Raw genomic sequence first — 22,399 nt, forward strand, 5'->3', positions numbered from 1 at the left:
CTCAAAAATTTTCCAAAATATCTTTGTTTGTCTAATTATACATAACAACGTTGGAATACTCCACAATTCACGGAAATTCTAGTTTTTCAGCACACCTGTTGAGTATTGAGTGTAGCCAAAGCTATGCAAATGTGCATAAATGCCATTTGTCTCAGACCATAAACGGCGCATGCGTGACATTTCTACATGAAAAAAAGCACTCGACTTGGATGAGAAGGTTCTTTTGGGTAAATATGTTATCCCATACAAAGACATTTGTGCCAACACCGACGCAGAATCACACATAATTTTCCTAAAGAATAAACTAAACAAAAAATATTTTTGCACATATTCAGACGTAATATTCCATCCGTTCTGAAAACTATTCACGACCATTGCAGAGTTTTCGCTATTTTTCCAACTTTGTTGGCTCACATTTTAAATGGTGTCTTTTAGTAATAAATGAAGTGGTTGAATTTTTGGAGTGTCTTTACTTCTGCACATAATTTGCATTCGTTGTGTCGTTCTCTTTAGAATTTCCAACCAAAAAAGTGCTTAAGTTAATTTAATTGAAGGCATCAACATCGATACAATACATCGAAACACAAAAGCAACGATTAAAAATTATCTTTTATTATTGAAGTTGGGATGAAAATGCCAAACAAATTTTCATTTTAAAACTCAATACATCGATGGGATAATATGTGACGTTAAACGCAATTGAGTTCTCAAACGACAGTTCAAAGGTAAATATATTCCAAAATGGTTAGCAGACAACAAATGATTATCGTATATCAGTGTAATATGTAATATGTAAACAAAGACAACCGAAATGATGTGTGCGTACAACCAATCATCAAATTCAATGTTTGTGTTTGCACAATTCAGAAGGATAATGCGAGCCACTGAAAATAATATTGAAGAGCAAAAAAAAGTAGGTGAGAAGTTTCAATTAATTGGATGACCAATAAAAATGGTAATTTCGAAAAGGAATGACGGAAAGTTTAACAATGTAAACAATAAACAGTACGTGGTAATGAAGTTGGCACCCTTTTGAAGAGAAACAATGCACCTTTTATTATATTTCATCAGATGGAATTTTTGTATTCTTTCGTCTTCTTTGAATTTGAAATTAGTGGTTGACATCGTTCGTTATCAATTTTCGAGTGACACAAAAAACGAAATATTTTTTTGTGCACCGTAAAGTGTAAATTACCGTAATCCAAATAATCACTTTTAATTTAGATAAAAGAAAAGTACGGTTGAGGTGATAAAATGGTAGAGAAAACGGAACCAAACGGTGGACGGTGTGGACAAATAACATTGACGTCTCGAATTGTTTTTAATAAATTTGCCCAATAGCACACCCTCCGAAAAATGTGGGTTGACGTCAATATATTGAAATGGCATCTCTTCCCACAATATATAACAGTTATATTACAACTCTTACTGTTTTTATTGCCTGTTCCGTCGCTATTTTGAATGTTATTAAATATTGTGAAAGTAGACATCAATTACAATTCAAACCATTTACGACTTGCCTCATCGATTGAAAAGCGATTAAGTATTAAAGAAAGAAGAGAGAGAAAAAAACAATACAAATTACGGTGCAAAATAGCAATAGTGCCATTCAATATAGCATTTACACGAAATTAACCGTCGTCCATTCCACGGTTTACATTTTTAGAAAATTTATTGTCAATGACTATATCGTTCCATCGTCATTGAAATACGCACGCAATCGATTCATCAATGTGTCATAATTCTTGTATTGAAACCAAGTAAAAAAAATGCTATGCACGTACTATGCGGTGTATGTGTGTATGGAGTTCCCAATACCCATTGATACATATGTGCAGAAAGACTGACATCGTTCGACACTGTTTAATGTGCATATAAATCGTACAATTGTTATTGCTTTCGACAATCGTCGCAGCAGTATGGAATGTTGATTGTTTCATTTTGATTCAATGCATCATGAGTACACATGACATACACCCAGTAGATCGATTGATGTATCAAAGTTTATGCAAACAACTTTATTTTGTTTGTTCAATCGCATTTTTGTAAAAAAAAAATTTATTTAGAAGTCCGTGTGAAGTGAAGCGATTCTCTATCGAGTAATATCATATAACAATCAATAATTGTGTAATATTCTTTTAGTTTTCTCTGATTGTTTGCTTATTATTTCATCACATTTTGTTCGTTTTGTTTCTCTTCAACAGGTATACACAGTGTATTAAAATTGATTAAACCTTTTAAACGGTGCAACAATGACCGATACAAAAGATGAACAAGATGATAATCAAACAAAATCGAATAAAGCGGGAATTCCTCCGGTCGCACCTCATCACCTTCTTCCGCCGAAGGAGGAAGAGAACATTTTGCGTCGAAGCCTTAAAGAAATTGGCGAAGATATGAAGAAAATGGAAGATTTAATTACATTAACCGAAGACATTCTAAGACGTGAACGTCAACGTGACCGTGAATTTTATTTGCGCGAACGACGACGAAAATTAAGTGAAAATCCATCGATACCACGGCATTTATTTCAAGTGCAAAAAATTGAATCGAAAGACACACAGAAATCACAGCAACTGCAAAATTTTGATGTACCAACATCGGAAACAAAAACTCCATCACCACAAAAAGAAAATAAAAGTCCATTAACACTTCGAAAAAAGATAACGAAGCGTTTCAAACGTAAAAGCTTCAAATCGGATAAACGAAAGAATTCAACAACGGTCGACGATGAAACTCAACCACAAAACCAGCCATTAAAGTCACCCACACTGAGAATAAATACAGTGAGTGGTAAATCGGTACGAAAATTGATACGATTCAGTCCACGAAGATATCGATCACGTTTATATTTTCGCAACGGTAAAATTGGATGTATTGATCCGGAAAATGTGGCCGCCAATCAAACCGATATTGAAAAAACGCATGCCATTGTAAATTATATAACAAGCGATTTGGGCAACTACACGAGCCCAATGGCCGCAAAACGATCATCAATCAAATCGAACATAAGCAAAATATTGTCGGAAGAATCATCGGAAAGTTTAGACGATTTACCAAATAGCAATAGCTACTTTAATTTTGAATATTCGGCAACAGAAAGTGATGATCGTGGCATTGCCGACGATGATTACTATGTAAACAGTTTGAGCGATATTGATTCATTTACGGTGCAACCGAAAAGCGACGAAGAATTGACCATTTTTAAAGATCAAACGGATGATGTTATTGAAGGTGCCATTCAAGAGCAATCGGTTGATGAAGAAATGGGCAATAATGATGCATCTGTTGCAATTTCCACGCCAAAGAAACTGTCCACTTCTGCTTCAGATCCGGCAATGTTGGATTTTATCGACGAAACAACATCAAACCATCCGAACGACATGGACGAAAAGCCACCACACAGTGCTATGAGCAATCATTCAAATATTACGTGAGTTTGAATTTTCAATTTTTGTGTTGAACAAATAATCGATTCATTCATAAATATATATTTTTTTAGTTTAAATTCAGACATCAAAAATCAAGTGCGTCATCTGGTGCGACGCTTTAGTATGCGAACAGGAAAAATGCGAAAACGCATTGAAATGCCGCCAACACCAAGTACGACAAGCTCATCGCAATCACATTTAACACGAAACCGTGTTCATCTATCCCATAAGTTGGCATCCCCATTGAGGTCTCCATCGCATGCAAAAGGACTATTCAAAGCCGACGAACAGCATCCATCGAGCCAAAAACCATTCACCCTTAAATTACTATTCAACGGTGTGATCGATCCACAGGGTTCACTATATATATCCTGGTTGTGTATTGTATCAATGACGTTTTTGTATAATGCTTGGGTCATTCCGTTGCGTTCTACATTCCCATTTCAAACGGATGAAAATGAAAGCTACTGGCTTGCCGCTGATATTTGTGCTGACATTATCTATTGTTTGGACATTGTTTTCATTAAACATCGCATTATGTTTTTGCACGAAGGATTTTGGGTACATGATCGCAATTCGACGCGAAAAAATTACATGCAGAAATTGAAATTTAAGGTAAATGAATGTTCAAACAGTTTATGTATCGCAAAATTATATTCCAATTGTTTCCATTTTAGATGGATATTCTGTCATTGATTCCATTGGATTTGCTTTATTTTAAATATGGCATGAAAAAAATGGTTTTTGTACGCGCACCACGTTTACTCAAAATCCAAAGTTTCTGGGAGCTATTTCGTTTGTTAGACCGCGTCATTGCATCACCTTATCTTGTGAGTTTACTTTTTGTTCTGAAAAATAAGTCGCAGAAATTGTACAATTAATCACACTATTTGCGACTGAAAATATTCCAATATTTTCTAAGAAAATTCCAACGTTGTTTATTTTTTCCGGCCTAATGGTATCTATTTGTATATTTTTATTTATCTGGGATAAAGGTACGAGTGGGTAGAACGCTGACCTACATGCTCTACATGATACACATTACGGCCTGCTGCTATTATTATTATAGTGATCTTCAAGGTAATTCTATAAAGACCTTCATTTTTGCTATTTGCATGTTGCAAACATCTTATCGATTTTAAATAGATTTCTAAAAATAAATTACATGAATCAATTGATGTTTTGATTTAGTTTGTGGCTAATTGGAGTTATTTGTAGCTTTTCCATTCGCCAATACAGTAGCATCTCCATGGCACGCTATTGACTGTCTGATGGATAATAAAAAAGACAGTTATCGTCAGAAAAAAGATGCTTTTTCATCAAAGTGTCATAAAGAACCAACAATCGGAATCATTCGGTTAAACTATATATAACGATTAATTCGAAACACAGATAATGGAGTTGTTACTATATAAAACCATGATTTTATTTATTTCAACTAATGAGAGAATCGAATGTGATGTTTGCTGATACCTGATATGAATCTATTGAACTTGAAAGTAAAAGTGACTGATTAAATTTCCCTTGTTTTCTTAATGAAATCATTTAGGTTTGGCAAGTGATCGTTGGGTGTTTAGTGGAAAAGGGCATCCATATGTGCGGTGTTTTGCGTTCGCTACAAAAACGGCAACATCAATTGGAAAGAATCCGAAGCCAGAGAGTGAGGGTGAATTGCTTTTTATGACAGTTGCTTGGCTAATGGGTGTTTTTATCTTTGCATTGTTGATTGGACAAATTCGTGATATAATTGCAACAGCAACTCGACTACAGGTAATATTCATTTCAAATTAAATGGAAATAAGTTAACGATTGATATGTACATATATATATATATATATATTTTTCATTTCGAAATTGTCCGGACAGAGTGAATATCGTCAACTGGTCGATGAAACATTGGAATGCATGCGACGTTTAAATTTGCCAAAAGCATCAATTGATCGTGTTAAAAAGTGGTTTAAATTTACATTTGAACAGCAACGAACGCTTGATGAAAATATGATATTGGATTATTTGCCATCGAATTTAAAAACCGATATTGCGATCGCTGTTCACATTCAAACCTTATCAAAAGTTCAATTGTTTGCTAATTGTGAAGAAGCTTTATTGCGCGAATTGGTGTTGAAATTGCGTTCGGTTACCTATTTGCCGGATGGTAAGTGTGCAATGTGATTATCATTATTTTGTTTTAACAGGGTGGTTCATTTTATTATCTCTATTCTTGAAGATTACGTTTGCCGAAAAAATGAGATTGGAAAGGAAATGTATATTGTAAAATGGGGCCAAGTTCAGGTGATGGGCGGACCAGACAATGATGAAGTGCTTGCAACATTGACCGAAGGTTCGGTTTTCGGTGAAATTAGTTTGCTGGCCATTAACGGTGTCGAAGGAAAACGACGAACAGCCGATGTTAAATCAAAGGGATTCTCGAATTTATTCGTTTTATCAAAATCGGATTTGAATGACGCTCTCGCCCAGTATCCACAAGCACAAGCTATATTGAAGCGTCGAGCGCACAGTGTTATGCGAAAAAATGCAGCTCGTGAACGAAATCGAGCGAATGTGTCTTCGTCGAACAATAGCATTGATGTTGTTATTAAAAATCCAACGCCGTTTGGTGGTGATCAGCCAAAGTTACTTGAAACGGTTATCAAAGCATTACCCGAAGAATCATCGGCGGTTAGGCTGCTAACACAGGGATCAAAACGACAAAAACCAGCCCATAAGCTCACGATAACAGTGGAAAATCACGATGGCAAAGCAAATGACGCAAACATAATTGACGACAACATTGAACCAATCGAAACGGCAACCGAACCAATAGCGTCGACCAAATCACCGGCTGAAAAATCGGATTGCCAAATTTGGTCGGTTGAAAATGAAAAAGTAAAGGCACCAGCATCGCCAGATTTGTTACAGCAAATACAGGCCGCTCTCTCACATCGTAACGGGTTCATGAATTTAACTGACAGTGAGAAAGCATTTATCGCAAATCCAGAGATTGGCAATGACCGAAGAAGCGATTTTCTTGATCCATTGGATGGTCGGATGGATAACCCGAAAAATCAGTGAAAATCAAAACTTATAAACGAATTGAAATAGAAAAAAAAACTAAAACAAAAAAATTGACCAAAAAATCTGTATGTATATTCTTGGATTTTTATAGAATTTAAGCGACTATAAATGGGTAACAATAATAAGTAATGCACAAATATGTATTATGCAGCAATTTTTAATTTCGACTTGATAAATTTCCGTGAAAGTTTAAAATTGAAAAATCAAAGCCTATTAAATCTATAGTGTAAGTTGAGTCTTTAGATTTGAACTAAAAAAAACGTGTCAAAGAAAAATAGAAGTTTGTTTCTTTTTATGTGAATTAACTTTCAAGTGTCTTTTTATTGATGAAGGTTTACTTTTTTAACAGCATAACATTTTTTTTTTTTGATCATACGAATCGTTTTATTTGAATCGTACATTGTTATGGCTTATTCTTCTTCCTCTTCTTCATCGAATGGAGACTCAGTTGCAACTTTCTTCTTATTTTTTGGTTTAGCAAAATCATCAGCAGTAATTGAGTAACTTAGATGATTATCGTGTAAGTCTGCTGATACATCGGCAGTACCTTGTGGATTATATTGTGGACCATCACCAATTGGTTCAATCTCTTCTCTGAAAAATGAAATGAAAAACGATAAATAAAAGTATCGCAATTAAAAATGACTTGCAAAATCGATTTTAAAATTCAAAACTTACTTCACCACTCGGTATCCATTTTGATCGGCTGAAAATAAAACCATTACAAATTGTACATTATTATATTTGTTAATGTTCAAAAATTAAAAATGATCTACCTTCGTAATGGATTGTACGTCTGAAGTATCCGTCACTGTACGAGTACATGCCGCGCAATGCCAAACCATCGCGAGTTTCTTCTCGGGAGATAGCATGATCGTTAATTTTGTCATCGATTGAGGTACCGAATGTATAGTGAGCATTCTTGGCTTGCTCTTCACGCAGCAAACGCTGTTCTTCGGTTTCAATAAATGGACCCCGGGCTACTGGTTTTACGGGCAAACTTTTTTCGGCAGTAAAATCTTGTCCAAATTCTTGGTTAGATGGTTGTTGGAATCGGTGAACAGGTTGCTGAACTTGTGGCACTGATGTTGGTTGGATCTATTATTCAAAACATTCAATTAATTTTTTTGGTTTTCAAACTAAAATGGTTCAAAACTATCTTACGCGTCGATTAACATGTCCTCTGAATTTTGGGCGAGGAGGTACAACTGGTGCTTGGGTTGCGATTTCTTCTTCTTGTTGTTCTTCTTCTTTGACTTCTTCTGCCACTTCGTCAACAATAATTGGAGCAGCGGTGGTAGTGGTTGTAGTGTATGTATATTCTTGCGATGGCACAGGTGCATCAATTGGATTTTGTGGAACAAACGGAGCGTTTGGCATCATTCGGACATGTTGCACGAGTGGTGCAATGATGGTTGGTCTGTTTGTAACAAAAGCCTGTGGACCATTATAGTTACTGTAGCCGCCTGGATAATTAATTACTTGTGTCGAATAAGGTGATGAAGACGATGGAAAGTTCGCCAAACGTTGATTCACAAGATTATTGTGCAATTGACGTGATGCCGACTGTCGACGATAGCGTAACTATATAGAAAAACAAAAATTCAACATCAACGTTGTAAATTATCGGTTTTTATTGATCAACAAAGCATAAACTATTATTCTTTACTCTTTTGGCCGATACATTGAACTTGAATTTGTTTTTTTTTTTACTCTTTGTATTAAATGGAAACGGACAGCGTATGACGTCAAAATAACGAGATAAAAAAGCAAATACATTTCCGAAACATTTGTAAACCAAACAAACTAATAAAATCGCGATTTTTTCTGTGGAAATAATTTATGTAAATTGTTTGCGATTACAGTTTACACTCTGGAACATTTTACGTAGTCAAAATGGATGTTTACTTTGATAAACCACAATAAGTGAACGAATTATTTCATTCGTCGTCTAATGGAAATGAGAGAATAAAAAAAAATCGAATCTGAAATCGAAGTTAATTGGTTTTTAAGGAGAATTCCATTTGTATGGTACCTATAATAATCGTATTATAAACGTTAATATTAGAGAGAGATGAATTGAAGAAGGAAAGTGCAATTTAAATATAATATATTTTGCAGATTTTGAAATCTAAGTTTGAAATGAAGATGGCATTTTATTCAACATTTCTGAAGAAATTTGAATTTCATTCGGAAATTACTGAAGCAATTATACTGCATATATTTTACTCTAAATCAAAATCTTTTCATAAATGGTTGGTAAACAAATTGTAAATTTTGTTAATTGCAGATAATCAAAAATCTATTTGCATCATGTATTGTCTAAAATCTTCGTATATAGTAAATGATAATTGATTTCTCTTCGCTCATCGCATTGGAATCAACAATTCATTTCAACAATTAAAAAAAATTAAGATCCAGACAAAAAGATAAGAAGAATACAAGTACGACAACTTCATTTGAATATGTTTGAATAAATTGTACTTAAAACAACTCTCGTGACCATCGACAATCGTTTCAAGTGAGAGAAAAAAAATACTTAAGCTGAAAAATGTTTGCTTTTAAATTTCGATGGGTTTCATCTCAATTTGTTTGTTGTTGTTAGAAATTTGCGGATATAAATAGAAATTAAATTCAAAACGACTCCAAGTGAGTGTAAACACATCGAGAATAAGAGAAAAATCAAATCGATAAAACTATGATAAAAGCAACCTTGCCGATAATGTTGACTACGGAATTTTCAAACAGAAAACCTTTTACAATGACTCATTCGTAACGATTGATTTCTATTTCGATAACAATTGCTCGGTGCTTGGGAACCAAAGGTGATTAAAGTGACCAGTTTGTGTCTGTCTACTTAGCTCAAATTGAAATGGAATGAATACAAAACCAGGCATGAAATATGAATGTGCAGTACATGTACGACGAGTGATAAAGTATTATAATTAGATATGTCCATTATGTGAAGTGTACACGTATTCATGCGTGCACGTGTGTGTGAGTGTTGGTAAAAAGTGGTTATAACATCCACAAAAAAAAAACACTAGTTCAAATTGTTGTTTTGCATCTCTCCTACTACTTTCTGAATGACTTCGTCTCTTTTCGCGATAAATATCGCGTTCGCTCTTATGATATGGCATAATATTTTGCAATACATTTTGATTTGACTCAGTACACAACCAGTCTTAGTATCAACCAGATCTTTTTACAATTCACAAACAATAAACTATTCATCGATTTCGTAAACGAAAAGAATAAAAACTATTCTAAATATGGGTATTTTAATTAAGTTATTTTCTTTCTTTCTTTCTTTTTTGTTCGCAAATGAAGTCATGAAACTTTTAAAACAATAATTTTGTTCGATATTCGAGTGAAAGTATGTGTGTGCTATTGATTAATCTGCTTTGATTTTAGCAAAATTTACGTTTGTTTTGGCATTGACAATAATATTCATCGCAACGATTGATGCAGCAAGTAAGTTATTAGATTTTTATTTTCAATAATTTCTTATGTTCGCTTTATTGAAATTCAATAATTGAATTACTTGGCATGAATGCACAATGTGCAAACGTGATTACAAATGCACTTGTTTTTTTTTTCAATTGTAGCCTCTGGTGAATGTCCATTGTCATCGCAAACATCATCTTGTTCACCAAAATGTTTACAAGATCATGAATGTTCGGCAATGGGTGGTATATGCTGCCCAAATCTCTGCAATACAAAATCATGCGTTCGACCAAAAGCCGGCTCGCAAGGATCCAGCAGTGGTAGCTACAAAGGTTCATCAAGTATGTGGAAAATTTCAATGAAATGTTTCGGTTTTTCATTTAAATAATCAAATAATTTCTGTGCACGTTTCCGTTTGCAACTAGCTAAAACCGCAACCGGTGTTTATTGTGGAAATGTTAAATGCAGCGCATATGAAAAGTGTGCAGAGGACAAATCAAGTAAACGTCAAAAATGCGTGAGAACATAAAACTACATATCAACATTCGAGCGCACTTTTAAATACGAAATTCTTCAGTCAAAAAATTGCGTCTCATTCTACAATGATGAAATGAAGCTAATGAAATGATAAATTCTTTAATTGGTCTACAGCGTATATATATTCTACAAATTGTGTTTAATGTTTCCTGTTTTTATTTTTCTCTCGTTGTTTTGCATTAAGTTTTATATACATTTTCAATGTAATTGAATAAATTCACAAATTCAAATTCAAACTGGATATACTGGATGCGTAGAACTTTTTTTTTCAATTGCAAATAACAACAAAAATCTGTGACTTTATTTTAAACTAAATAACTTATTGGTACGTACAGTTGGTTGATTGTTAAACGGATGAGCAATGCTAGCAGCAATGCCGCAAATAAGCACACAAACACCGAAAACCTTCATTTTTTTAAAGCACAAAATTCCTATTGTCTACTGAGAGAGTGTCCAAACACAATTGAGATGGTAACTAAACTAATTTCTGTTGTCAATGGTGCCGATGGTTTTTATACGGATTGAAACGGTAATTATCAAATCGACAAGTGCAACAATTTCAAAGCAACCGAAAATAAAACTAGTTAAAATCATTGCAATGTTGTTTACCCCCCCTCTCCATGTGCCTCTGTCTCTATCTTGCAATAATGCAGGCACATAAATATCTATAACGATGGAAAATTCGATATGGGCATAGGGCCGACTGTAATTAGCCAACATATGCCATTTTTGATCTATTCGAGTTTTATACTTTTTAAATAACTTTTGATGTTTTCTGCTGGACTTGATTCACATTCGAGTAATGCGACATTTTTGACCGCGATTTCAAAACATTCCAGTTTTGTGCTCCAGGTACTTTATATCCCATTACCTAAAAATTCAAAGACACATACCTTCCCACATACAGTCGAAATATCAAATCGAAAATCGCATTTTTAAAAACTCATCGAATTATCGTTATTAATTATCAATAATTTATGGCTATTTTTAATCGCAACTAACATAATTGAAAGCAAACTCGATTGAATTGTTTGTGAATCATATTTCAAGTTTGAACAAGCGCCTCATGTAATTTGTATTATATATTCCATAAATTCATCTTCAAATGATATTACAATGGGCTGAAAATTGTTCACCGCAAAAATCAATAGGTAATTAAAAGTTGAAACATGCACAAGTTGGAACGTAAATAAAAACGTCATTACTATATAGGTTTCATGAGAAGTGTGTCTGTGCGGTATTGAATGTTAAAAAAAAACAAAATCAGTTATTTTTGTTAAAAAGGGATTATTTATTTGTAAGGATTTTTTTTTTTTCACACGAATAATTGATGATGTTCTCATAATCTAATGATACTTAATATGTATAATCGACAAATGCTCTGAGAAAACTCAGATGTTAAAATTCAAAGTAATAAGAGAAAAATGCCATTTTAACATGGAGAGATTTTAAAACATGGTAAAATCTTATTTTACCCGCAACACATTTCTTTGCGGGTAAAACGGCATTTTAACATGTGAAAAAATCTCTCCATGTTAAAATGACGACAAAATGCCATTTTAACATGGAGAGATTTTTGAACATGGTAAAATCTCATTTTACCCGCAACACATTTCTTTGCGGGTAAAACGGCATTTTAACATGTGACAAAATTTCTCCATGTTAAAATGGCATTTTGTCGTCATTTTAACATGGAGAGATTTTTTTACATGTTAAAATGCCGTTTTACCCGCAAAGAAGTGTGTTGCGGGTAAAATGAGATTTTACCATGTTCAAAAATCTCTCCATGTTAAAATGGCATTTTTCTCTTATTACTTTGAATTTTAACATCTGAGTTTTCTCAGAGTGTGTCATACTTAATTTTAATTACTTTCAATTTCAATGTATGTCTTGTCAAAACGTCTTTTAATCTCTTTCGAATTTTGATCCATTTCATTAAAACTTAAATAAGTTGCCTCATAAACCGTCTGTAAAGCAAAGAATTCATTGGAATTGCGTCTTGGTGGTTCTTCATTAAGATAAAAATCGGCAAATGTGTCATGTTCATTTGTGCATTTTCCGTGAAAATCGTCATTGCTTAGATTTGTTATTGAAATACCAGCCAAATTACGTCTTACTGCCGATTTTACTTTATTTGCAATTGATCGGCTACAATCGAATTTTATTATCCAACTTATGCTCTGACTTATATATTTTTTCTTTGCGATACATTCATTGCCATCATACGATCGTTCCCATTCATCCATCGATAAAGTGGAACAGATATCATTAAAATCTTTCAAATTTTCAATTTTAAACGAAATATTTTCGTTCGATAGTTTTTCATGGCCCTGAAGCAATAATTGCCAAACAATCTTCTCTGGTTGCACATTTAATTTGATGAGATTGTCAATCACGTTCAAATTTTTAATTTGTATGAAATCAACATAATTCGATAAATTATGATCGTAAAAATCATCAACAATTTCTTTCGTATGTTCAACATTATTCGTATCAAAAGTTAGAGTAAGCAAAAGATATTTTGCCATAAATCTTCGCTTGAATTCCTTCAAAATGAACGAAAGAAACACATTATCCATCACGGCATCACTAGAAAAGAAAAGAAAAATAAAGAGAATATTCGTGAAAAAGTCTTTTGCGATTTGTAAGGAGAGACTGTTGCTCAGAACAATATATGTGCGAAGAAGTGCTCTCAAGAACAAAATACTAAAAATTGAATTGAAAATGACAGTACATTAGCCAGCTAAATGGGATAAAACAATAATTGTTTTAATAGAAGTGATTGATCATTTCAATTTTAATTATTTTTTCATCTGCTCTTCCGTGCTTCTTCGCACATACTGGGAAACAGTCTTTGTAAGTAAATACACACTTTTCTGAATCTCTCCAGTAAAAATCCATTCCATCAAAATGGTTGCGAAGAAGAAATTTGATCGCATCTCTGATGAATTGACGGCGACCTCTTTTATACAATCCAATTTCCATGAATTCTGGAGTTATGTCAATGCACAGTAAAGTCTAAATACATAATGCAATCAATCGAGGAAGATGATAAAATAAATGGATTGGAATCAAAATACCTTCAAATGCGGATACTTATCCCGTAGACTTGTAATCTTTGCATAAACATTATCTCTATCCTCTGATCTCCATGGATCTTTTGATCAAAAATACATATATCAATGTGAATTCGGCGAAAATCAATGAACATATTTGAATTACCTTCTCTTGTATTCCAGCTGAAATCTTTGATAATGAGATGTGTGCATAAATTTAAATCAACACGTTCAATGTCAAATTCATTTCGCGATGATTCTAAAAAATCGTTGCATATAATAACCTTGCCATGGAGTCGATCTAATATTTAAATATAAATTTTAAACGAGAAATAAAATAAAATGAAATTTGACAAATGCATATCATTAATACGAACCGGTTTCAGCGCCGCAACATGCAAAAATACTACAAATTACAAGAGCAAGTAGAAATATGCATGAAAATGTCGAATAAATGCTCACTAACGAACTCGAAAGTGTGGCACCACATGCTCGAAAAATCACGGAAATGTACACCTAACAAAAAAAACCGAAATGTTGGCCATTTAAAAAATAAAAAATATATAGAATGAAAATCTATTGGCGCTGAATGCGTTTTGAAAACCTTTGAATCTGCCTAAAATGAGACACACAAATAGTTGTAGAGATTCAAACATCAAACAGCAATCTTTATTAACACACCCTCAATTTTATGCATTTTCGAAATTGGTTTATGAGAATGAAAAGAGAAATAAATTTCTTACTTTGCTGGTATACATTTTCACGCTTTGATTATGCTTGACTTCTTATTATTATAAAATTGAAAAAGAAGAATGAATTAAAGAGTTTTTGTATCAAAGCCGATGATTTTAGGGAACATACTCAAATAGAGTGAAAAAAATGACCAAAATAATTGAGCACAAACCTCGGACTATACTGATCGAAACTAAAAACAAACGTTTATTTTGGAAATGAGTTAAAAAAAACCATTAAATGTGAAAAAATGTTGGGAATAACTGACTAATGAGCTTAAAATCATTAGGTCAGTACATACAAAACCAACATTCCATATTGCAACATCTTTTGAATGATAATATCTTAAGAAATCTAATTTCCAATTAAACTTGGAGTTGGTTGAAGAAATCATTGGTTGTAGGATCAAAATGAATTTGGCATCAAATATACCAAAATACATAAAACAAACACATACTCATTTGTTCGCATAACTTGAAAAATTTGTTCACAATTTCACTGTTCAATTGATGTTTTGTACTCAAAAATATGCATAAAGTTCCATTTGAATCAGTTCACACAAGGCACACGGCGAAGTTGGTTGCTTCAAAATCGCGTTCTCAGTAAAGCGTCGATATTGAACCGCGATAGACGCATTCTACTTCGTCTCCAGTCAGAATAGTCGGGGTGCATTATGTGAAGTCGGTGTCGGCAAAGTTTTTCCGTTTGAATTCGTGATACGTTCGGTATCGAAAGGTTTTTAAATAAAAAACAATATAGTGTAGTTTGAAAGTTATGCGAAATTGAAGATATCGACAAATTGCTAAAAGAAACTATTTTAATGGAATTTTATTGAACGGAAGTTTCAATTGGATATCTAACAAGCAAATTGGATATCGAACAAGAGTTTTATTTCGTTGATATGTATGGCAACGCATCAAAATTTACGTGCTATATGATTGACAGAGATATTAAAGTTGTGTGTTTGCGTTTTACCGATTGATGATGAAAGTAAATTTCATCATTTATACAACGATTATATAGTGTGATCATTTCCACATTAATTGACTCAGTTGGCCTCGATCAGCAATTCTAAACAAAAGCAAAGGTAATTGACGCCGTATCATTGATAAAAATGGAAAAAAATCATTTTATTAAATAGACACTCATGTAACATCGGAAATTTGATTTCCGTTAAAACTTTCAATTCCATTGGACAAGCATACAAGAGAGAGAGAACATTGCAGTGAATCAATGTGTGAAAACCATTGAAATCTAAGGAACTCTGCTCTTTAATTTGGACTTTTCTCTTGAGTGCTTACATCTAATCAGTATTAAGTTTTCAACAAGAACAAAATAAATAAAAGAAGTCGCATCAAAAAGAGCAATTTCATGGCATAAATGTAGCAAATACTTTTTTATATCAACTCCGAGTAAAACAAACAATTATCAATTTTTTTTATTTTGTTTGTGTAATGTGGAAAAGATTGAATATTGTCGATAAGCCGACAATATTGTGTGTATTTCCCATTTGGAACAATTCATTTTGACATTAAGTAACATGTTTTTGCCATGTTCAATTGTATAAATTACACGAAGAACGTATATCGTGAATTCGTGTGCACTGCGCTAGCAATTGTTGCCAAAAACAATTGTATTTTATGCAAATGCTTTCCAAAGGGAGTAAACAAACAATCATTATAACAGTACAACCCATTTATATGTTGTTTATTTAACAGTATTTTCATATTTTTTTTAATCAATTTGCTCATTTTCGTGTTTGTTTCGGTTTTTGCTGTGGGTAGTTGGTTGCAAACAAAAATCAATGTCCTTTTGTGGTTCCTCCTGCGTTTTTGGGAACTCACATTCCATTCATATTGGTGGCATTGTATTTTCATTCAATTTTTGAGGAAATTAAATTGGTTTCTTTTAAAAGTCCATATTCGTCTGTTTGTGTTCCGTCATTTTTTTTTCTTCTTCTCTTCATTCGATTACTTCAAGTCATTTCCGATTATGAAAGGAGACATCGCAAAATGGTATATACTCTATACATTTCGATTGAAGTAACTAGCTACAAAATAACGATTTACCAAGTAACCGACCGGCATTCGGTACAAAAAGGGTACAAATTACCAGATACAGATAGAGTAAGAGAGAGACAGAGAAGCGCACGCGAAAAGAAAAACCCTGGCGACATTAAATTGAATAATCAAACTATAGACACACATTTCATTGCATCAATATGCGACTTTTCATGTTTTCAAAACTAAAAGAAAAACCACACATTTAACAGCAGTTTGACTTCTGTTTTTTTTTGCTCGATTTGTTCACCACAATTTCATTTTCATAAACGGTTTTTTATTATGCATTGTATGACATGATATAACAAGCATATTTAACAATATATTACACATGATTTGCATACATGACATACACTAATGCGAACAACCTTAAATTAACTATAATAATTTGTTTACATATATTGAATGAGTGTTGCGTGTGTAATCGGTTCATGTTCGACGTTGTTTTTCGTTCGATTTCCTAAAAAGCATCTTTAGGTTAAAACATTACGACGAATATCCTTCACCTCGAAAACTATTTATAACGAAAAAAAAATGTTCCGCATTTAATTCGCAAATCTGTCTCGTCTGAGAACAAGAAAAAAAACAATGGATTTGTTTCATTTTTTTCCACTGACTAATTAGAATCTCAAACCAATTTGCTTAGGACGGATTGCATGTCACATAATGTTGCAATTTATTATGATAAAATACAAACATTTGGATAAACTACAACAACAAATTATGTCAACAACAACCAACAAATATCAACATTTTCATTATAAGTTTGTGTTTGAATGTTGTATGCCATATGGTTAATGCAAATATAACAAACATTCAACTTTGAAACGTCTTCACTAGGGTGGCTTAAAATAGAAGAGACTCATCTAATTTTCAAACGTATTTAGATTTTGTCGTTTTTGCCAAAAGGATACTGAAACGGATCGGAAAGTCACTCTACTCGCCAATTTGCTCTGTTTTTTTTTTGAATTAGTTGCAATTATTTTCTTTAAAGTTTCATGCATGAATAAATGAAATTAACAGAATAAATTGTTTTGAAACACAGAAAATGTTTGCAAAGTTATATTTCGTTGGCATTTGTTGAGTTGTCAAATTGAACCTCCGTTCGAAATGCAATATCTGCATTTTTGTTTAAATAAAACTCAAACGAATAAAATCTACAATTGGAAATGGTAGAAGAAGTAAAAAGAGATTAACATGAAACTTAATGTCTCAATTCAAAAAGTATTACTTAACTTAAGATCTAGGGGAAATCATCTAGTTGCGAATAGACAAAGTTGAATAATAAATAAATTGCAACAATTCGCAATAGGTTGTCACCATTTGATAAATACAAAGGACGCAAATTACAAAGTGACCAAAATAAACAAAAATAAAATATTTACGTTCACTTAACCGACACTTATTTTTAGGGGTGTATACTTAGACAAAATGATCTTATACATTTGAAAGGAGCGAGTACGACGTTTCCCCCTTTGCTAAGCGAAATAAATCCGATATGCGGCGCTGATTTAAATGTCACTCTATGTCATTCCACAATGATACATTTTTTGGCTTGACAATATATAAGCTCTTCATTCAACATGCATAATTTTTGAACGGTCGAGTAAAAAAAAGAAACATATCATAAAATATTCTTCTTACGTTTATCATAAAAATTCTCTATATTTTAAATTTATTTGTTTAAAAATAACAATAATTTCAATTTTTTTTTTTCATAGATTGAACAAGAATCTAATGTAAAAAGTAATACCAATGCGACACCTACCGTTAAAATAGAAAAGGAAACTTATTTGGAATTGTAACATTTTGGTCCGCCATAACAGCATCTTCGTTTTGCTTCTCTGTGATTGGTCAAGTAAAACGAAGATGCTGTCATGGTGGACAAAAATGCTACAATGGAGACCAACTAAGTTTCTTTTTGCATTTTTACGGTAGGTGTCGCATTGTCATTACTATTTACATTGGATTCTTATTTAATCGATGAAACATTTTTTGTTGAAATTATTGTAATTTATAAACAAATTAATTTTTTTATAAAAAAATTTTTTTAATAAATTTTTTAATGAAAAATGTTAGAAAAATATTTTATGACATGTTTTTTTTTCAACGATTCAATAATTATGAATGTGTATGAATTTTAAATGAAGAGCTTATATATTGTCAAGCCAAAAAAGTATTATTGTGAAATGACTGAGTGACATTTACATCAGCGCCGTATATCGAATTAATTTCGCTTGGCATAGGGGGAATTATTTTGACAGATAGTACTCGATCCTTTGCAGTATTGGCACCCCCTCTTAAGGGTAGTATGGCCGATCGGTGATTAGAATCACTCAATATCGTAGTAATATCAAATACGCCGGCAAAATCATAATTATGACCAAAAAAGTGTAGGGGGTACAGTGGCTGCTGCGACTACTACGGCACCATTCGCTCACTAAGGTTAAGCTGCATATGCTTTGGTCAGTGTTTGAATGGGTGACCGATAGAACATCGTATGTAAGTTACTAACATTACTAACGGGGTTTTGAGCCAAATTGCATCGGCTTGATAGCAGCTTGACAGCGCATCAGCTGGATAGCAGCTGAAAAGCGCACCAGCTTGATAGCGTCACAAAATCACCGAGAAAAAAATAATCTTGCGTAATAATTACGCCTTTGGGTCTGTGCAAAAAACTGAATAGCTTAAGCATGAGCGACACCTCCCGGCTCCCCAAATAGTAAAAAAAAGTGTAGGTACACTTCCAATCAAACACTTACCTACACTGAATTAAATCCATTCATTTTGGAAAAAAATTATTGCAGGAAAATTACGAATTGTTTGCGACTTGTTGCGAACTTGTCATTTTTTTCAGACACTGTTTGCAAATAATTTTGTAGAAAAATCGCATAATTCATAACATTTGAATCGTTCCCCTGAAGTTTGTCCTTTTTTAATGAAAGATTCTGAATTATTTCCCTATCGATTTCATTTCAATGCAGACGTTCTTCATTTCTTTTGATCGGAAGTGATAGATATGAATTAAGAAAATGAGAAGTATGAGCTTTTTGTGCTGGTTTTTGGTCTTGATTCTATTGTGAATACTATGTTTTCTGAAAAAAATTGTTGGTGTCACAAATTGGGGTGATTAGTCAGCTCAATATATTGTCTGCTTCTTTATATCAAAGATAATAATAAATTATTTTGTATATGGGACAATTGTTTAAAATTGTAAACAATCGACGACCAAAGAAGCGATACGAATTTCGTCCATTACTCTCCTCTGTTTGGAAATTAATTTTATTTTTCGGCGGATCAATGTCAAGAATAATATAAATGAGTAACAAAAATCAATAAAAATCTCGTTTATTCTTACAATAATCGGGTGAATTTTGAATTCAGAAGGAACGTTTCCGGTAAAATATTTAGCATAACGAAGCCATAGCTTTGTTATTTCTGCGAGATAAATACTCATATTTCATTAATTTACAGATTTTGAAATTGCCAAAAAATGGGACGAAAAAAAGTGATTAAAGATCCTCAAGAAGAGCTAGAAGCCGAAAGTAAGCTGCTTATCGATGAAGCGACCAATTTAATGAAATTACACAACTATACAAAAGCTCTGTCTATATATCAGAAGGTAAAAATCAATTTTTCTCAAGTTTTTCAGAAGCTTTTCCATTTCCAAGTTTCCATTTCAGTGGCTTTTTCAAAGTTTCCCGCTCTCTCCAAATAAAAGCTTTTCCAGGTGTGCCATTGCTTTTGCAGAACGTGAAGTCGGTGTTTGTTTGATAACATGATAAAATGAATTAAGCATCAGATATTCAAAATGTACGAAACATCTTAAAAAAATATTTGTATCCTGTGTTGATACAGCGGATTTTTTTTAACTCTATCTTTAATGTTGAACAGTTCTACGTTTTCTTATCTTTCGATTTTCTCTTGCTGATTTATTGTTCAGTGTGTCTGAAAATCCATCGACGCGTCGATAAAAATTGATTCTCAAAGCGTTGTTGCCATGGTGCGTCCAATTTAAAAGGTGTTTCTTTTAAAATGCTTTCAATAGCTTTTCAATCGAATTAACAGCTAAATAACTGGTATCAGTTTTTTTAGATCATCATCTTCGAATATATCCAATTGGTTTTTGTATTTTAAAGTACAGAGCCGACAAACAAACACCAATAATAACAAACAATTCAAAAAGTTGGAAAGTTGTTATTTGTTTTGCGTTTAAATAAGAGAAATAAATTAAATAACTTGTTTGTGGTGTCTGTTTGAGTTCAGTGCAAAACAAGTATGTAAAGCTGTACATACATCATTGAAATTGGTTTATTAATTAGAAAGAAATTTATTGAAACACGCAAATCAAATTGTGAATCGTAAATCGAATTTGAAAAAAGTTGAAAGACGAGGAAAAACAAACAATGTCAAAAGTTCGAGATATATTGGGCGTTGATAAGGAATCAGAGTTCCTACAAAGTTTTGTACGCATTGGTTTGACAGCCGATCAAGAAGACCATGAGCATAAGTCCTTGTATATGCAACCGAAGGCACCGCCAATCGCCAAACAGACATCAGAAATTCGATCGGAGGGCAGTGACGGACGATCACCAACGCGTACTCGAACATCACCGCGTGACAATGGACGCATTCGACGTGGCAAACGACGTGAATACTATGAAGAAATGTACACGGATAAGGATAGAGCAGCAGCAGTTTCATATGGTTCAGTCCTATAATTTTCATTTACCGATTTCTCTCTCACGTCATTTTAACTCGCATTTAATTTGTTGAATAAAATTATTCCGATTTTCCCTCTCCAACGACGTTCAATTTTGCATGTTTTGAACGAAAAGTTTTTAATACAACACTTTTCATCTTCATTCTCAGGCTATTTTGATATAAAACAAAGTTTGAGCATAAAACGACGCCAAGATCGTTCCGAGGCACTTCAATTGCCCGACGAAACTGATCCAAGCACACTTTTGGCACTCGGTCAACGTGAATTTAAGAGCGGAAACACTGACATTGCTGTTTTATTCATTTCAAAGGCACGATCAAATTATTTCACTTGCAATGCTACCCATTTTTTCCCATAAAAGATTTTCCATTTTTATTACTTTATCCATTTAATTAGAATTTTAATTACAGGCACTTGAATTGAATCCATCCGATCAAAATGCACTGGTTGCTCGAAGTAAATGTTATTTGTTGCTTGGCGATCCATCAAAAGGGCTTCAAGATGCTGAAACCGCATTAACCAATGACAAAAACAATATACGAGCCATTTATCAGAAGGCTGAAGCCCTTTATTTTCTCGGACAATTTGAGTTGAGTTTAATGTTTTTTCATCGTGGTCTTCGTTTACGGCCAGAGTTGAATAGCTTTCGTTTGGGTGTACAAAAGACGCAAGAAGCGATTGAAAAAACGATTGGTGGTTTTGAACGTCAAAAGAAACCGTCATCATCAAAATCGAGTTCAAGAAAAAAATCGATGCCAACAATACCAGAAGAGAGTCGACCAAAGACTGGCATTAAAACAGCAAATAAAGTGAGCTTAGAAAAGCGTGAGGCACGTAAATTGCTTGGTGAACTATGCGTTGATAAAGAATATTTGGAGAGTCTGTTGAAAAATCCAGACCTTAAACGGGCTGATACTGGAACTGAACAGGTCTCAAATCTGGTTAATGATGCCGTTCGCTTTTTAAATTCACGACAAGAATTTTGGCGACAACAAAGACCGTGTAACGCACTGCCGAAACATAAGAAAATTGACATGAAATGGAATAATTAAATGAATGCGCATAAAAACAAACAAACGGGCATATTCGAAGCATTTTTAAATCAAAATATTTATTATCAGACAATAGTCTACAACAGTTTTAGCTAACACACTTGTATATTTTATCAAATAAATGAAATAATTTCAAAAAAATATTCTGATGGCATTTTCAAAAATTTGTCATCAATGGTTTGTTCAATTAAAATTCAATTGCAATCAATTTCAAATTTTTAATTTTAAGACATTTAAACATTTAAAGATATGATTTTTTTTATGGTAAAAAATCTTTTCGAATTGA

General features: G+C 33.1%; 5 protein-coding genes across 8 annotated transcripts; 3 read left to right on the forward strand and 2 right to left on the reverse strand.

The window, feature by feature from the left end:
• The first annotated feature begins 358 nt into the window (after positions 1 to 358).
• Positions 359 to 6,807, forward strand: LOC116347265 (cyclic nucleotide-gated cation channel beta-3). Of its 2 annotated transcripts, none has more exons than XM_031777808.1 (8): positions 359 to 725; positions 2,205 to 3,433; positions 3,503 to 4,046; positions 4,109 to 4,261; positions 4,427 to 4,511; positions 4,981 to 5,201; positions 5,298 to 5,586; positions 5,659 to 6,807. In XM_031777808.1, the coding sequence occupies exons 2-8, from the start codon at positions 2,253 to 2,255 to the stop codon at positions 6,501 to 6,503; spliced, it is 3,318 nt and encodes a 1,105-aa protein (XP_031633668.1). In that variant the 5' UTR covers positions 359 to 725; positions 2,205 to 2,252; the 3' UTR covers positions 6,504 to 6,807. The 2 variants fall into 2 exon arrangements, with proteins under 2 accessions (XP_031633668.1, XP_031633674.1); XM_031777814.1 differs by lacking the exon at positions 359 to 725 and adding an exon at positions 2,075 to 2,099.
• Positions 6,808 to 6,862: 55 nt separating this feature from the next.
• Positions 6,863 to 10,982, reverse strand: LOC116347281. The gene is made up of 5 exons (XM_031777841.1): positions 10,824 to 10,982; positions 7,671 to 8,090; positions 7,283 to 7,604; positions 7,185 to 7,212; positions 6,863 to 7,100 (listed from the first exon to the last, which is right to left on the reverse strand). The coding sequence occupies exons 1-5, from the start codon at positions 10,899 to 10,901 to the stop codon at positions 6,917 to 6,919; spliced, it is 1,032 nt and encodes a 343-aa protein (XP_031633701.1). The 5' UTR covers positions 10,902 to 10,982; the 3' UTR covers positions 6,863 to 6,916.
• Positions 9,642 to 10,677, forward strand: LOC116347300. Its single transcript, XM_031777862.1, has 4 exons — positions 9,642 to 9,782; positions 9,921 to 9,980; positions 10,115 to 10,294; positions 10,379 to 10,677. Exons 1-4 carry the CDS (start codon positions 9,779 to 9,781, stop codon positions 10,480 to 10,482), a joined length of 348 nt encoding a protein of 115 aa, XP_031633722.1. The 5' UTR covers positions 9,642 to 9,778; the 3' UTR covers positions 10,483 to 10,677.
• A 703-nt stretch (positions 10,983 to 11,685) lies between the features above and the next one.
• On the forward strand, positions 11,686 to 22,208 carry LOC116345046 (tetratricopeptide repeat protein 25). 3 transcript variants are annotated; one of them, XM_031774105.1, is made up of 3 exons: positions 11,686 to 11,787; positions 19,813 to 19,960; positions 21,472 to 22,208. In XM_031774105.1, the coding sequence occupies exons 2-3, from the start codon at positions 19,832 to 19,834 to the stop codon at positions 22,111 to 22,113; spliced, it is 771 nt and encodes a 256-aa protein (XP_031629965.1). In that variant the 5' UTR covers positions 11,686 to 11,787; positions 19,813 to 19,831; the 3' UTR covers positions 22,114 to 22,208. The 3 variants fall into 3 exon arrangements, with proteins under 3 accessions (XP_031629965.1, XP_031629956.1, XP_031629947.1); XM_031774096.1 differs by lacking the exon at positions 11,686 to 11,787 and adding an exon at positions 14,872 to 15,365; XM_031774087.1 differs by lacking the exons at positions 11,686 to 11,787; positions 19,813 to 19,960 and adding exons at positions 20,602 to 21,045; positions 21,211 to 21,371.
• Positions 12,353 to 14,304, reverse strand: LOC116349499 (probable chitinase 2). Its single transcript, XM_031780980.1, has 6 exons — positions 14,290 to 14,304; positions 14,151 to 14,162; positions 13,924 to 14,062; positions 13,713 to 13,847; positions 13,571 to 13,647; positions 12,353 to 13,036 (listed from the first exon to the last, which is right to left on the reverse strand). The coding sequence occupies exons 1-6, from the start codon at positions 14,302 to 14,304 to the stop codon at positions 12,353 to 12,355; spliced, it is 1,062 nt and encodes a 353-aa protein (XP_031636840.1).
• Positions 22,209 to 22,399: the final 191 nt, after the last annotated feature.

This window comes from Contarinia nasturtii, unplaced genomic scaffold (assembly GCF_009176525.2).
Source record: "Contarinia nasturtii isolate CC-2019 unplaced genomic scaffold, AAFC_CNas_1.1 Cnas_scaffold_129, whole genome shotgun sequence".
NCBI classification, from domain to species: Eukaryota; Metazoa; Arthropoda; class Insecta; order Diptera; family Cecidomyiidae; genus Contarinia; species Contarinia nasturtii.

Excerpts from the sequence above, each read along its gene's own strand:
- LOC116345046 (XM_031774087.1), top strand. The coding sequence starts at position 20,745 with ATGTCAAAAGTTCGAGATATATTGGGCGTTGATAAGGAATCAGAGTTC. Across the intron at positions 21,046-21,210 it reads AGCAGCAGCAGTTTCATATG|GCTATTTTGATATAAAACAA; the intron begins GTTCAGTCCTAT and ends CTTCATTCTCAG. Across the intron at positions 21,372-21,471 it reads CTGTTTTATTCATTTCAAAG|GCACTTGAATTGAATCCATC; the intron begins GCACGATCAAAT and ends TTTTAATTACAG.
- LOC116349499 (XM_031780980.1), bottom strand. Across the intron at positions 13,648-13,712 it reads CAGCTGGAATACAAGAGAAG|ATCCATGGAGATCAGAGGAT; the intron begins GTAATTCAAATA and ends TTTGATCAAAAG. Across the intron at positions 13,037-13,570 it reads ATAAGTATCCGCATTTGAAG|GAATTCAAGCGAAGATTTAT; the intron begins GTATTTTGATTC and ends TTCATTTTGAAG.
- LOC116347281 (XM_031777841.1), bottom strand. The coding sequence starts at position 10,901 with ATGAAGGTTTTCGGTGTTTGTGTGCTTATTTGCGGCATTGCTGCTAGC. Across the intron at positions 8,091-10,823 it reads CGTTTAACAATCAACCAACT|TTACGCTATCGTCGACAGTC; the intron begins GTACGTACCAAT and ends TTTTCTATATAG. Across the intron at positions 7,605-7,670 it reads GAGGACATGTTAATCGACGC|ATCCAACCAACATCAGTGCC; the intron begins GTAAGATAGTTT and ends TTTGAATAATAG.
- LOC116347300 (XM_031777862.1), top strand. Across the intron at positions 9,981-10,114 it reads CGCAACGATTGATGCAGCAA|CCTCTGGTGAATGTCCATTG; the intron begins GTAAGTTATTAG and ends TTTCAATTGTAG. Across the intron at positions 10,295-10,378 it reads TAGCTACAAAGGTTCATCAA|CTAAAACCGCAACCGGTGTT; the intron begins GTATGTGGAAAA and ends GTTTGCAACTAG.
- LOC116347265 (XM_031777808.1), top strand. The coding sequence starts at position 2,253 with ATGACCGATACAAAAGATGAACAAGATGATAATCAAACAAAATCGAAT. Across the intron at positions 4,512-4,980 it reads TTATTATAGTGATCTTCAAG|GTTTGGCAAGTGATCGTTGG; the intron begins GTAATTCTATAA and ends GAAATCATTTAG. Across the intron at positions 5,587-5,658 it reads GGTTACCTATTTGCCGGATG|ATTACGTTTGCCGAAAAAAT; the intron begins GTAAGTGTGCAA and ends CTATTCTTGAAG.